Consider the following 14,179-nt stretch of genomic DNA (forward strand, 5'->3'; position numbering starts at 1 on the left):
GCGCGCCTTAGCCCCAGGGCTTGCGTGACTCTGGCAGGGTACTGCAGCTCCAACTAATAATTTTCAAGGAGTATCAGGGTAAACATTGACGATATAAAAAGTTTGCGGGGGAATCCCGCTCTGTAAAGAGCACGAGTCTTCATTTGTCTCCCGCGCGCCGGCTCACATTCATCCAATGTTTCCATGCCCTATAGTCGTGTATGTTTTAATGCTCTCTTCTCCACTGTCCGTGGGGTCCCTTGGGGTCTGTCTGCTCTTCGAGCTGTGGGCTGGTTTTGTGACTTGAGGGTTTGGAGTACAAGAAGAAGAAGAAGTTCGCACCAGTTTGCCTCCAATCCAGTGGAGGTTTCATTGCCAGCGGAGCGGCAGGGGAGGGACGCACTCTTTGCACTCGGGATACCAGCTCATACACTCCACGCACTCTCTCACACACACTCTCCTGCCCACTAGAGACTTGTTAAATCCGCAAGAAAACTGCAAACATCAGAGCAGTCGCTTTTATCCGATTGATCGGCTCCAGCAACACGCGTGAACCGGAGGAACTGTACTGCGCACAGCGGATAGGACAGCCGGGAGTTTTCATGTCTGTGTAGACAAACTGATCGAGTTTTACGGTCATTTGAAGAAGACTTTTGAGATCAAGAGCCACCATCCGCCAGAGAACTTCCATATTCCGGGAGGTAAGAATGTCTATCTTCTGCCTGGCTGAGAGGATTGCATGTGTGCGCTGCACAGAGAAACGCGTCTAATTTGGGGGAGAATTCTTTTTTTTTAACTTGCAACTTCATAAAACATTTAATTGTATTAAATGGTTATTCAAAGAAAACTATTTTCCGATCAAATGACAGAGAACTTTCTTGCATTTTAAAAAGTTGGCTTTGAGAAACGGAGATACGTTTTGGCCGTTTACAACTTCGGGAAGTTAAAAACTTTTAAATATTTTGATCAAACCTAAACTTGCATGCCGTCTCCAGTTCTTGCTGAGCCGATGACACGATCAACTTTAGAAAAGCTCTGTTTCTCTGCCTCCCGACCGACGGACTATTCCCACGCACCCAGGAGCGCGACACGCACCCAGCGAAGAGCGATTCATCTCATCTGCCCTCGCGTTTTGCTGTTTTCCCGGGAGGTTTAAACTTTATCTGCAAAGTCAAAGTTTTGCCCAGTCTCGGCTCTTTTTATTGACAGCCACCTTGTCTATTTTTAATGCTTTTACGCACCTGCGTAAACCGGGTCTGACCGGCGTGAAGCGCGTCACGCGGATCTACTTTTAAATAAAAGCTCAAATATATTTTACGATTGTTTTTTTTTTAAATCTGATGCTTTTTTTCTTACCATTTCTTATATTCTGAGGGCCTCTCAATAATTAGAATTTAGCAGCTATAAGCGCACAGTCTCCCCTCTGTTTTCTCAGGAGAATGAATCATGAACAACAACAACAACAACAGGAAAAAAAAAGTCTTAAGAGAAAAAGGTCTGCGTTGCATAGCGTAACTAAACCGTCATTTGCATATGAAAACTCTCAGGCTGAAAGAATTCCCTGTGTTGCTGCAGAGGCTTGCGTCCGGAGAGGTGGCAGGCAGTCCGATACGCGCAGCCTGCGTCTTTTTTGTTCTAAAGTCAGAGGTGGGAGATTACTGCCGCAAGGTTCAATTATTCATCATAACCGCGCGCTCCTGTGACCCCCCCCCCCCTCCCCAACAGCTCACTTTATCCAGTTCTGATTATGCCCCCCTCGGAGGAGGAGGCCGAGCATGGGCTCTCTGCTTTTCCTCTCTGGAGAACAACATCCCGGACCATGATGCTCTCATTTCCCACGACGCAGGCGGGAACCGCGCGCGTGCGCCCCTAGATAATGGGCAGTGGGTGGATGGCTTTCCCATGGGGTGGTATTTTCTCTTGTAATCTATAATCACCCCCCACCTCTACCCACCCACCTCACAATGCGCGCACATCCGTCAGAGCACCCCTCCACCCACCCAACTCCATTCCATCTGAATGGCTTTTTTAGGCAGAGCGCGACCCCGAGACCTCCTCAGAGGAGCATTCCAGGATATAAGCAGGGTTCGGGGATGCGCAAGTGAGAAGCTGGAGGAGGGAGCGGGCCAGGGTATGTGCGTGTGTGTAGGAAACTGGGCTCTCTCCTCCGCGGTCCGCTCTGCCAGCCGCTGCGGTTCCGATGATGTGGATCAGCGCGCAGACTCCATCTTTGAGCCTTGTTGTAGATGGCGAGGAGACAGGTTCTGAGTGAAGTTTGAGACCCACTAACAGGGTGAAAGTCAGGAATGCGATGGTTTGGACGCGCGCGCATGTGGACATGCACCAGATGAAAATCACCATTCTTGGATGCGGGCCCTCGCCACAGCCTCCACCAATTCATTAACGAGCGGTTCAGCTGTCCAAAAGATGCAGACCTGATGTGAACTGGCGTCCCGCAGGTTCAGATCCTGTGTGGTTAGAGCTCTAACTCCCAGTCTGCCTCTTCTGCAATCCCCACTTTGGCGCTGAAGTGACACCACTGATGGAGCTCTGCAGAGGGCCCACCATAAATCTGTCCCCGGACCTCCTTTAAGTAAGAAAACACTTGGGTCTTGTGAGACCATGTCAGGCCTCTTATTGGGTGGAATAAGAAAAAAATCTCTTTATTTGTTCTGAAATTAAGCTGTCTTGTATTCCTTCTGGCTCTGTGAATGCCCTCCATGTGGCAGCACTGGGAGGAGGCTGAAACGTCATGACAAAGGGCATGACGGGACAAAGAGAAGGAGACAGAAGCCGTTTTAACAGAGTGAGGGGTGAATGGAGCTGTGCTGGGGATGATGGATCTGGTTTACCTCACACTTAGGAGCAAATTGGGACTCTAACAATAATAACAATAATAACAATAATAATAATATTAATAATAATAATAATAATACATTTATATAAAAGTGCTTAAAAAAGCTTTGAGGAAACTGTACACCAATGCAAAAGTCGATAAAATCAGAAAAATATACAATAAAAGCAGAATACACAGCAGCTGCCAAACAAACAATGAAATCAAAGTGAAAATGCAGAATTAATCAGATGAGTTTGAGTTTAGATTTGAAGGTTTGATTTGATTTGAAATGGTTTATTTCAAGCAATCAAATAGAAATAATGCACAAAAACAATACAATCATCAGTTATACATTCATACAATAACTAATCAAACTTAGGATAATTAGAAATATTAATAAATATTGCTTGAAAAGGAGTGGAAGGAAGTGAACTTATATAGTCCCACCTCTGTTCTACCGTAATCATTTTATTACATGATTTATCATTATCCGGTTCCTAGCTTTTATCAGACAAGGTTGGGAGATAGTCTATGTTATGGAGGTCAGGAGGGAGAGAGCTCAACTCCCCATGGTAACGAGCTGGGAAGATAGATGAAGAGTTATGGATATGAAATTGAAATTGAAAAGATAATGAACTGTTCAGGATGACAACCGGACTCTAACCTGTGAGGAGGAGGAGACTAAGGATGACTCAATGGAAAAAGTAAACCATGTCACTTTGGAGAGGGTAGATTTGGAACCGACAAGAAGTAGTTCAGTTTTATCACTACTGAGTTTCAGGAAGCTCAAGGTGAACTAGTTTTTGATTTTAGACAGACAGGAGGAGAGGGAGGAAGGTGGAAGGGAGGTTTACTAAACAAATATAGCTGGGTGTCATCTGCAAAACAAGGAAAATTGCATAAAATATTGCCAAGGGGTAGGATGAAAGAGATGAAAAGAAGAGTACAGAGGACAGAACCTTGGGGTACACCAGAAGAGAGAGACGAGGGCTTATAGATTTAAAGGATATAAGTTGGGTGAATTGGGTGTGGCCTGAGAAGTAGTATTAAAACCAACAGAGGGGGGTGGAGGTGATGCCAAGGTGATCCTATGAGGGAGGATGGAGTGAGATACAAAGGCTGCACTCGGACTGCAATGATCACGCCTCCCACTGATGATCTGGTGAAAACTGTTACAGAGCTGCTGAATGGGAAAGATGAGTGGCAACTTGTTCTGCTTTTGGCTTCCTACATAATTTTGCCGTCATCATGACCCCAACCTGGAGGCAGTGGTGTTGTGGAAAACGGGTCAAAGCTCTGGATGCTGTTTGGTTTTCATTTTTGCTTTAAATCGTTCATTTTCAACAACAATTATGGGAAAGAACAGTTGGGCGAACTTAAATGCTGCATTTGACCTTAATACAGCTCTTCAGACTTCATGCAGTTTTTTTAAACAGGGAGGATGTTTTTCCACTCAAACCTTATCAACAAAATCCCACAAAAACCTATGAACATAACAATAATCACATCAAAAACAAGTGGACATGATTGTGGTCCACTTTCCCTTAAAATGAGTCTTTTTCCAAATTTAGAACATACTTCCTATCTTGAACTAATTAAAAATTTGACTTTTATTTGTTCCAGATGCTTTTGTATGTACTTTTCTGGTGCTGGAGTTGTGTGAGTGTGGTGCATTTAAGCAGTGGAGGGATTGATGCTGAGATGCTTCGTGGAGTGTCAGCAGTCCAGCTCAGCTGCTCTGATGTTTCTGTAGTTTCTGAAGAGGAGATTAACTCCTTGGTGTTTGCTGGAGCCAGTCCCAAATGGAAAGAGCAACGAATATGAATGTTAGTAACCTCATGGTGGCATGGGGTCTCCTGTTTGTGCGGTGTTACAATGAGAGACAGATCCGAGCAGGTTCGTACATACCACTTCAGCACCGTTTCCAGTATAAATAGACTCGCCTTTGTTCCCACTGACATGTTTTTGAAGTGGAATAAGACAAGATGAGGCGATAAGGATCTCAAATCTCTGTGTGAGTCAAACCTCAAAGTACCACTTAGGCGGCTTCTCCTTTGCTCCCTGATGTCTGGCGGTGCGGCGGGACGGCCTGGGTTGGACAGCGGCAGGGATGGAGACACTGACAGGAGCTGTCAGGGAACTTCCCCCCCCCACTTGCGTTTCTAGGAGACAAAAAGATCCCATGTTTTCTGCGTGAAGCCCAGTATTTTCATTAATCTGTCCAGGAAGAGAAGATGGACAGGAAGATGTGAGCGCAAGTGTGAAAGACATGCAGAAAAACTGATCAGCAGAGAGGCACAAAGGAGGGTGGGCAGCAAAAGGGAGAGGGAGAAGGGTCATTAAAAGGACACTGTTGCAGTAAATGGCAGTAAAGTATCTGGCTAATCTGCCATCATTACGCTGATTAAATCACAGGGGATTTAGCTTTCCCATCAACTGCAATCAATGGGGCAAAATCAATTGACAGGCGATACGGCGGAGGCTTTGAGCCGCAGCCAGCTGCACCTCATCCTGACTGCAGCTGTGACTGCGCACCAACAACCACGTTCACATCTGCTTCGCTAGAGCTTCAAACCACAAGGAACGAAGGATTTGGGGTTAAGAGTTTGTTGAAATACTGTTTTGTGGTCCCTGTGGCACCAAGCACTGTCCTTTCCTTCACACATTCCTTTTGAAATTTAATCCCTCTGTGCTTTTCTGTGGCGATGGGCACTAATTCAGGCTCTTTATATAATGTCTCATGCATTCTGATAAAAGGATGTTTTCAAGCCCCTGTTCGGATCTTAAGTGGGATACAACTAAAGAAAATCAAACTCTGATACGCATTTGGGGAAAAAAGTTTTCATGCTGCTGCTTGTGTTTTTGGTGTTTTGAACATGTTCATTAGCAGACGCGTGGGAGGAGCCAAATGTTTTTAGCCTGATCGCTATGGAGCAGTGTCTGTGTATATCTCCATGCATGGAAGACACAAAATATTTAGAGATCATACTTATTTATTAAAAAAGCTCTAGATAAACATCGTAATCCCGTCTCCACGTCTGGGTTCGTAAGATCATTCAGTCTCTCCCAGCATGTGGAGCTTCTCTCCTGCTGTGTCTGAATGACGGCCGCTTTCCACCGCCACCGGTACTTCCGCTTTCGCTGTGACGCAGTTTGAAGAGTTGCTGTCCCGCATTAGTCTGAGAAGGGAAAAATAAAAATAAAATTAGATGACCTTTTTTAAAAAAAAAAAAAATATTGCCTCAATTAAAAAAAATAAGAAAAAAATTCAGAAGGCCATAGTTGCCTCCCCACGCTACAACTGCTGCTGTCCCATTGCGGCGTGCCCCCCCCCACACTGGCCTTAAAAGGATTGTTAAAAAAAAATTAAAGTTTTTGATTATTCTTGATTTTCCATTTTTGTACAGGGAGACAGTTTGTGAAAGATAAATTAACAGCAATAAATGTTGGTTCATGGAGTTAAAAGAAAAAGTTATTATTCCACAGCAATTAATGAAATGATTGCAGTGATGATTGAAATTGTCTTTATTTATGATTCTGTTGCTAACCAAGGAATGTCTTCAGTGAACAAATTGAATAGAATGGGCTTTTTCATGTTTGAAAAGTGTAGGTTTATGATTGAAAAACTGTTAGATGTGCAGTGTGGAAGGAAGGGGGGCTGAAAAGAGTCTCTTCTCCAAAAGAAGAAATGTTGCACTGCAAAAAATGATTGATTGATTGATTGAAAAGTGGTATTGAGCCCACCTCTGTGTTTGGACATGTAAAAACGAATGAGCAACTCCCTATTGTCGCTTAGCAAACTCTGAGCCACTGCAGAGAGAAAAAGCCTGTTTCTCAGTAATGTTTGGTTGGGGGTGTGAGGGGCTGGAAGTTAGCGGGAGAGCATGTAAACTGGTGGACGATGGGAAGTGGGGAGTCTCACCCTGAACCAACAGTCCTGCCTACAACCCAGAGGTGAAAGTTTTATGAACTACTGCCTCTTTGCAGAAACAAACAAATGGACAGTAACTCTTATAAGATTTTCATAATCATGATTAAAAGACCACTGGTAACGCTTTGAAAATAGATCAAAAGATGATCAAAGTGGGATGTAAAACGAAGGCAAATAAGTGCAAAACTCAATGATATTTCTGTATCCCAAACCTGGTCAATTATAATACACAATATAAAAAGAAATGTCAAGAGGACTCAAACAAACAGGGAAGGAGAGCAGACTTGACAAAACCATAAATAATTAAATGAAGAAAGTCCAACTTGAACAAAAAATGCAGATCGAATTCAAGATGTGATGAAACAACAGGCCTGGACAATTGTGAAACAAAATGAGTTATAAGGCAAGACAATCTGGCCAAGAGAAATTTGAAGTCTGGACTTAGTTTGCTGGGGCTGATCACCTGAAACAGAAACATCTGGATTTAGCAAAACTCAAACCTGTTGTGCTTTTGGCATACGATGAGCGCGGTAACAGAAAATAAATGAAAACATGAGTAAACCAAACCAAGAAAATGGAATCACAGGGTACAGGTTTTCACTGGATCCACTTTCAATTCAGCAGTCAACAAAAATAAGATACTTTTTTTTTTATTAATAAAAATTGAGAAACTTTTATAAATGTTCTTTAGATTAAAGAAAAACTACAACCAGCAACCAGACGGTTCAATGGGATTTAAATAAAATAGAAAGTGAGGATTCACTGTTATTTCCAGCCTCTGTTAATATGTACATATTTTATCAATCTTTAATAGCGTGTGTGTAGTAAAATAATCTTTGTTTTGTTTCACTGATCTCAGCCTGTTGAGCTACTGGCTAAAGACAAGTAGAATTTCCTAGTAGAAGACAGTAGAATTACTTCAAAGTAACTTTGCTCAAGTAGAAATAAAAATAAATAATTCAAGGAATGTTTGAAGTACAAAATTAAAAGGTACATTTTCACCCAGGAAATTCTCCCTTCTGCACACATTCATACAGGAATTGTGCCTATATACCACTGACCAGGGCACAGAGAACGTTTTGGTGTTTTTTGTTTTAAGGACTCTCCCAGTGCACAGAGGGATTTGAACCTGATTTCTTATGATCCACACTCAACCACTCCCACCTACACTAGGCAAAAAAAGGGACTTGTCACTTTTCTAAACAATGTTAATTTTTTTATGGTGACAAACAATAAAACAATAGCCTTCATGTGAATAAAAGGTCAAATCAATGATTTTTCTGTATCCCAAAGTAGCTGAATAAGGGTACTGGTTCTCAAACAGGTAAAGGCAAAAAGGATGGTGCAGTTAAACTACTTTTAGTCACTACAGCAAATGTAAACTACCAATTTGAGTGTTTACTCAGTGAATTACTGCCCACCATTGGATTTGTTTGATTTGGTTTGAAATGGTTTATTTCAAGCAATCAAATAGGAATAATACACAAAAAAACAGAATCATCAGTTATACATTCATACAATGAAACAATCAAACTTAGGATAATTAGACGTAAAATTAAATATTGCTTGAAAGGGAGTGGAAGGAAGCAAATTTATATAATCCCACCCCTGTTCTACCGTAACCATTTTATAACATGATTTATCAGTATCTGGTTCCTAGCTCTTATTAGGTATCAATAAAGCACCAGACAAAGAATAATCACTTAATTATTATGTAAAAATAGACATAACTATTTTAGAAATCAACATGGCAAATGCAGATCAGTTACCTAAAATATATGCAGATTATGTTAATTAGAAAAACCAAGTATATGATTAAAAGTAATACTATATCAGTAAAACAGACATAACACTGTTTCAAAAATCTTCATAGCATAAATTGATCAAGTATCAAAAGTTAAAAACATGTGCAAATTATGTAACAATAGGAAAAATAATGAATCACTTTTTCCATTTTTGGAGCAAGTGAAGTAATATAATTAGAAATCAATCATTTTAACCATCTTCAATAATTGATTAAGCATTTTTTTTCTCATTTCATTTGTTCATTGCAAGCATTTGCAAAGATATCAAGAATCAATAACTGACGCTTAACATTTCTTTATGTTTGTGAAATCTATAATGTGTTAGAAAAAATTCAAACCAAAAATCTTTCTCTCAGAGTAGTCATTGTGGTCGTCTCAAACTACTGTCCACAAGAAAAGAGAAATAAAAGAAAACCCAGTTGGTGATCTGTTAAACTAGACTGGAACGGTTAAACGTCTGACTTATGGGCCACAAAGGGTTCTAAAATTGGACAGAAGGACTGGACCAGGAGCAAATGCTTGGAGTGTTTTGGTCCCCCCCTCTATAATAGAAAGAAATCACATGGAATCTGCATGAAAACATGCTTGATTTTTATTGAAAAGTACTATATATATGTTAAAACAGAAAACCAGTGTTTTAATTTCACACATGCGTTTATTCCCCCCCATCTTAACTCCAACAGCAACAACAGGTTGATGTCTCTCAGGGTAAAACTTGGAGAAACGCTGCGTTCATGTGGCATTAATAACTGTCTGCACCCAAACAAAGATCAATTTATTTGTAGAGCACCATCTATGGGGAGACACCAGAATTACAAAAAAAAAAAAAATTTAATAAGAGATATCAATATAATTTATTCCAGTTTGGCGGGCCAAACTCTTAACCCAAGAATCACGGTAATTTTGGAGCTTAAGAGGTTGGATTTCAGCTGCAATTTTGCCAAGAATTCATGTGCGTAACACAAATTTAGTGTTATTCCTAGGAAATTTTGAATTTTTGTTTTGTTGTTTTTATATTTTGTGTCTCAAAGTAAAATTCAACATGGACTTACACCAGTAGGCGGTCTTCTTCTGTGGGTGAAACAGGTCTTCTACTTCCAATGAATGCTAAAAGGATATTTAAGGAGTTGAAAAAAAAGTAAAGTAAAAATTTTGTGTTATTTAAGTTTTAATTGTTGAAGTGTTACTCCTCTGAACCCATGCCAGCTCCTTCTTTTAGATGGATTGCTTTGTTCATCCACATTACCTAGAGTTGTGTCTTCTCTGTTCAGGCACTGGTTTTCTCCCTCTTTTTTTCTATTTTTCCGTGCTGAACATTTACAATCTTGATTGAGTGAATTCTCTTTGTGTTCCAGGATGAGGCAGGGCAGAGGTTGGAGCTCAGCTCTGCTGCTGCTGCTGGGGCTGGGCTGTTTGGCCCAGAAGCTGCCTACAAGAGATGAAGGGCTCTTTCAGATGCAGATCAGAGACAAGTCTCTGTTCCACGACTCCTCAGTCGTACCAGACGGAGCTGAGATCAGTGGTTACATTTTCAGGGACACACCCAAAAGGTAAAAACTGTAGACAGTAAATGACCGTCTGAATGCTGTATGAGTGGCATAATCCTGCTGATTAATTACCACCTTTCACCATGACTGGAAAAATAAAGCCCGCATCCACCTTGTGCTGCTGACTAACTCAAAATAAACACAGAGGAACATGCTGAAGTGGCTGCCGGCCTCTTTTTGTAGCTCCGCAGAAAGATCAGATGTTCCTCTGTAACTGGATGCGTTAACGCTGACACAAGAACTAAATAATAGATGAGAAAGTCTGTCAGCTCTGGACAAGGTCAACGGTTTTTGCAATGTCCCTGCTCTGCTATCGCACCTTTGAGTATCAGCACACTGAATAAATGCAAGTTTTCATATCATGCTTTCTTTGGTTTACAGATACTATTTTGTGGTAGAAGAAGACAACACCCCCCTGTCTGTGACAGTCACCCCCTGCGATGCCCCTCTGGAGTGGAAACTCACCCTGCAGGATCTGCCTGAAGAGTCCAGTGGAGAGGCATCAGGTATAACTGACAGCAAGCAGGCAGCACTGAAAGAGGTTAATGACATGTTCTGTGGAAATATCACCTTCTTCCACTCACAATTAACCCACACAGTGGTGTTTTGGCTCTGTGTTTTGGTTGGTTTTAATTAAGTCACACAGCCGTAGTGTCTCGCCTGACCACTAATGAGGCCTGAGTCGGTCCAAGCTAACATCTGTAATTTCAGAAAAGGGCTGCATTGAATCAAAGCTTACGCATCCCTTTACTTAAGCTCTAAGACTTCTTAAGGTAAACACCGCTGTTCTCAGTCTGTCTCCTTTCCTTCCTCTTTAGTCTTTTTTTATGAGCCTCACATCAAAACTCCTCCATCTGGAGGCCGTCCTTTCAGCGCAGGAGATTCTGCCAGATGAATAAAACAGCATCTTAAAGGCTGTATCTGTGATGTGAGCATACATTTGAATGTCAATACACAAGCACCTGTGTGTGTGCTCTTGACGGAGGGGATGATTTATTGGTGTAGTTATACTGCAGAGCTTTGCCTCAAGAGAAAATAATTCATCCTGAACTCAAAGTGTAGGGAAAAAATTTGAACTCATCGCAAGAAGAAGTGCCAGCAGTTCATTCGAGTTTCTTCTGTCCGGTGGGAGTAGATCTTTGCACATTAATTTTTAGTACACCACTGAGCACACTCTTTGGTTGACAAACATAATATTATGGTTTCTTCCTCAAGCTGGGGCGCAAGCTCAAACTGTCTCGCTCACATGGAAGCTACAAGGCGCCTTTATGTGTAGCAGCTTCCCCGGGATGGCCGGGTCAATGCTGGCCTGTGATCTTGGGGAATGTTTGGAGAGAAAACACGACTGAGATTCAAGCCCCGGTAATCATGAGTGAGGCTTGCGGGAGCTTCTTTATGATCTCATGGCATTGGACGCCCTCTGTTTGTGTGGAATTCTCTTTTATCAAAGACAAAGCCAGGACTACAGATTTCTGTCAAAATTAGTCCTATCACTTTGGAATAAATCAAAGAAAGAAGCTCATGTTTGGTGTTTTTCCTTTCCTCTCCAGGGGAGCCTGAACCCTTGGACCAACAGAAGCAGCAGGTGACTGTAGACGAGGGCACAGATCTCTTCAGCTACAAGGGCAACGATGTAGAGTCCTACGTGTCAACCAGCACGCCGTCTGGTCTCTACCAGCTGGAGCTGCTGTCCACGGAGAAGGACAGCAATTTCAAGCTGTACGCCACCACAACTCCTGAGTCGGATCAGCCTTACCCACAGCTGCCCTACGACCCCCGTGTGGATGTTACAGCGCTGGGACGCACCACAGTCACGTTGGCCTGGAAGCCAACACCAACAGGGTCTCTCATGGGCCAGCCTGTTCAATACTGTGTGGTGATCAACAAGGAGCACAATTTCAAGAGCATGTGTGCTGCTGAGGCTAAAATGAGCAGCGATGATGCATTCATGTTGGCTCCAAAGCCTGGCAGGGACTTTAGCCCGTTTGACTTTGAGCGCTTTGGCTTTGTTCCCTCCTACAATGGTTTTGGCAAGGACAGAGGCCTCACAAGTAACAAGATCTCACGGGTGTACCCCCCCAAGCCCAAAGTATCAGACATTCAGAAGGTGTGCATTGGCAATAAAAACATTTTCACTGTGTCAAACCTTAAACCAGACACACAGTACTACTTTGATGTGTTTGCTGTGAATTCTGCAACCAACACCAGCACTGCGTATGTGGGAACTTTTGCGCGCACCAAAGAGGAGGCTCGCCAGAAGACCTTTGAGCTGAAGGATGGCAAAGTTTCCAATGTTTTCATCAAGAGAAAAGGAAGCAAATTTCTGCGCTTCGCTCCTGTTTCCTCCCACCAAAGGGTCACCTTATTTGTCCATTCGTGTCTGGACACAGTGCAGGTGCAGGTGAGGCGTGATGGCAAGCTAGTGCTCTCCCAGAATGCAGAGGGGGTCAGACAGTTCCAGCTTCGAGGAAAACCAAAAGCCAAATACCTGATCCGCTTGCGAGGAAGCCGCAAGGGGGCCTCCACTTTGAAGGTGCTCGCCACCACGCGACCAAGCAGCAAGCATCCCTTCCCCTCTCTCCCAGACGACACCCGCATCAAGGCCTTTGACAAGCTGCGCACATGCACCTCTGTCACAGTGGCCTGGCTAGGCACACAGGACCGCAACAAATACTGCATCTACCGTAAGGAAGTGGCGGACAATTACGGCGAGGAGCAGCGACGCAGAGAACAAAATCAGTGTGCCGGGCCGGAGAGCCGCAGGAAGTCAGAAAAGGTCCTATGCAAGTACTTCCACAGCCTGAACCTGCAGAAAGCTGTAACTACAGAGACCATCAAAGGTCTGGAACCTGGCAAGACCTACCTACTGGACGTTTATGTGGTGGGACACAGTGGGCACTCAGTGAAATACCAGAGCAAACTGGTGAAAACACGGAAATACTGCTAAAAGACTTTACAAATATATATATAAAGTTTATTTAACACTAAGTGATATTCTACTATACAGAAAGACTACTCACGCAGCTGATGGGCCCGTGGCAGTGACTGAACTGTTTGCAGAGAAAGATATCAACCTGTATATTTATGTTTACATTTCACTGTGGCGCGTCTGAGAGCGGCCCATAGCGTGAGTTGCTTCGTACCGGGCATGTCGTTTTGACTCCATCTTGCCACTGGGCAAGCAGAACTTCAAAGAAGGTCGTATTTCATCTTGCGTGTTTCCTTTGTTGCTGCATGACATTTGCTTTCGTCTGTCAAACGTGTCTCATTCTTCAGATCCAACCTACAGCGGCTGGAGGAGATCCAGTCGCTTGCCCGCTCTGTACAGACCTCTCACTGCATATTTACAACACGTTTTAGAAGGAATTTAAATTATTTTGTACTTCTCGTCTGTTTTAATTGAAGGCAGAAGGAGCTGTAGGAAGTGAACTGCAGTTTCATGGGGACTTAGTTCAAACATTCCTATGTGTATCTCAGCCAGTGTTGGCTCTAGAGCCCATCTTGTAAATGTGTTCTGTGCTAGAGATTCCTGTTATTATCACTGTATCGCTGTGTGTTTGTGCGTCACGTGTACAGAACTGTCCTGCCAATATTCATGCACATAAAGACTAAATATAGAACAAGTAAGCCCTGTGTCACCCTGGGTGTCATATTCTTGTGCGAAGCCGTTAACGTGGCTGCTGGAGCTCTGTGGATTGTGGAGGGGGTTGATTTGGGTCCCTCATATGTATGGACAAGGTAAAAAGAGTGTGCTGGCCTATTAAAAGTCCTTCTGTTTCTGTAGCATTTTTGAAATTTAAAAACATGAATTTACATAGAGAAAATATGGTCTTTAGTTTTGACTCAAATAATTGGAGAGTTTCATTAAAGTGTAGAAAAAGTAACACAAGATAAAAAAAAACATGAATTCAGACAATTTTCATTAAAGAAACAATAATATGATGTCAATGCATTAATATAAATAAGACGTTCAACTACTAAATTTGTTTTTTCAATAAAACAAAACATTTTTTGCACTCAAAACCTTCACTTTACTCTTTGAAATAGCTTTAATTTGACCATATTTTGACACAACAGTCAC

General features: G+C 42.5%; 1 protein-coding gene across 1 annotated transcript; it reads left to right on the forward strand.

The window, feature by feature from the left end:
* Positions 1-231: 231 nt before the first annotated feature.
* Positions 232-13,725, forward strand: ndnf (neuron-derived neurotrophic factor). Its single transcript, XM_004068325.5, has 4 exons — positions 232-680; positions 9,907-10,101; positions 10,480-10,604; positions 11,649-13,725. Exons 2-4 carry the CDS (start codon positions 9,908-9,910, stop codon positions 13,043-13,045), a joined length of 1,716 nt encoding a protein of 571 aa, XP_004068373.1. The 5' UTR covers positions 232-680; position 9,907; the 3' UTR covers positions 13,046-13,725.
* The last annotated feature ends 454 nt before the right edge of the window (positions 13,726-14,179 follow it).

This window comes from Oryzias latipes, chromosome 4 (assembly GCF_053564925.1).
Source record: "Oryzias latipes strain Hd-rR chromosome 4, Olatipes_Hd-rR_3.1".
NCBI lineage: Eukaryota > Metazoa > Chordata > Actinopteri > Beloniformes > Adrianichthyidae > Oryzias > Oryzias latipes.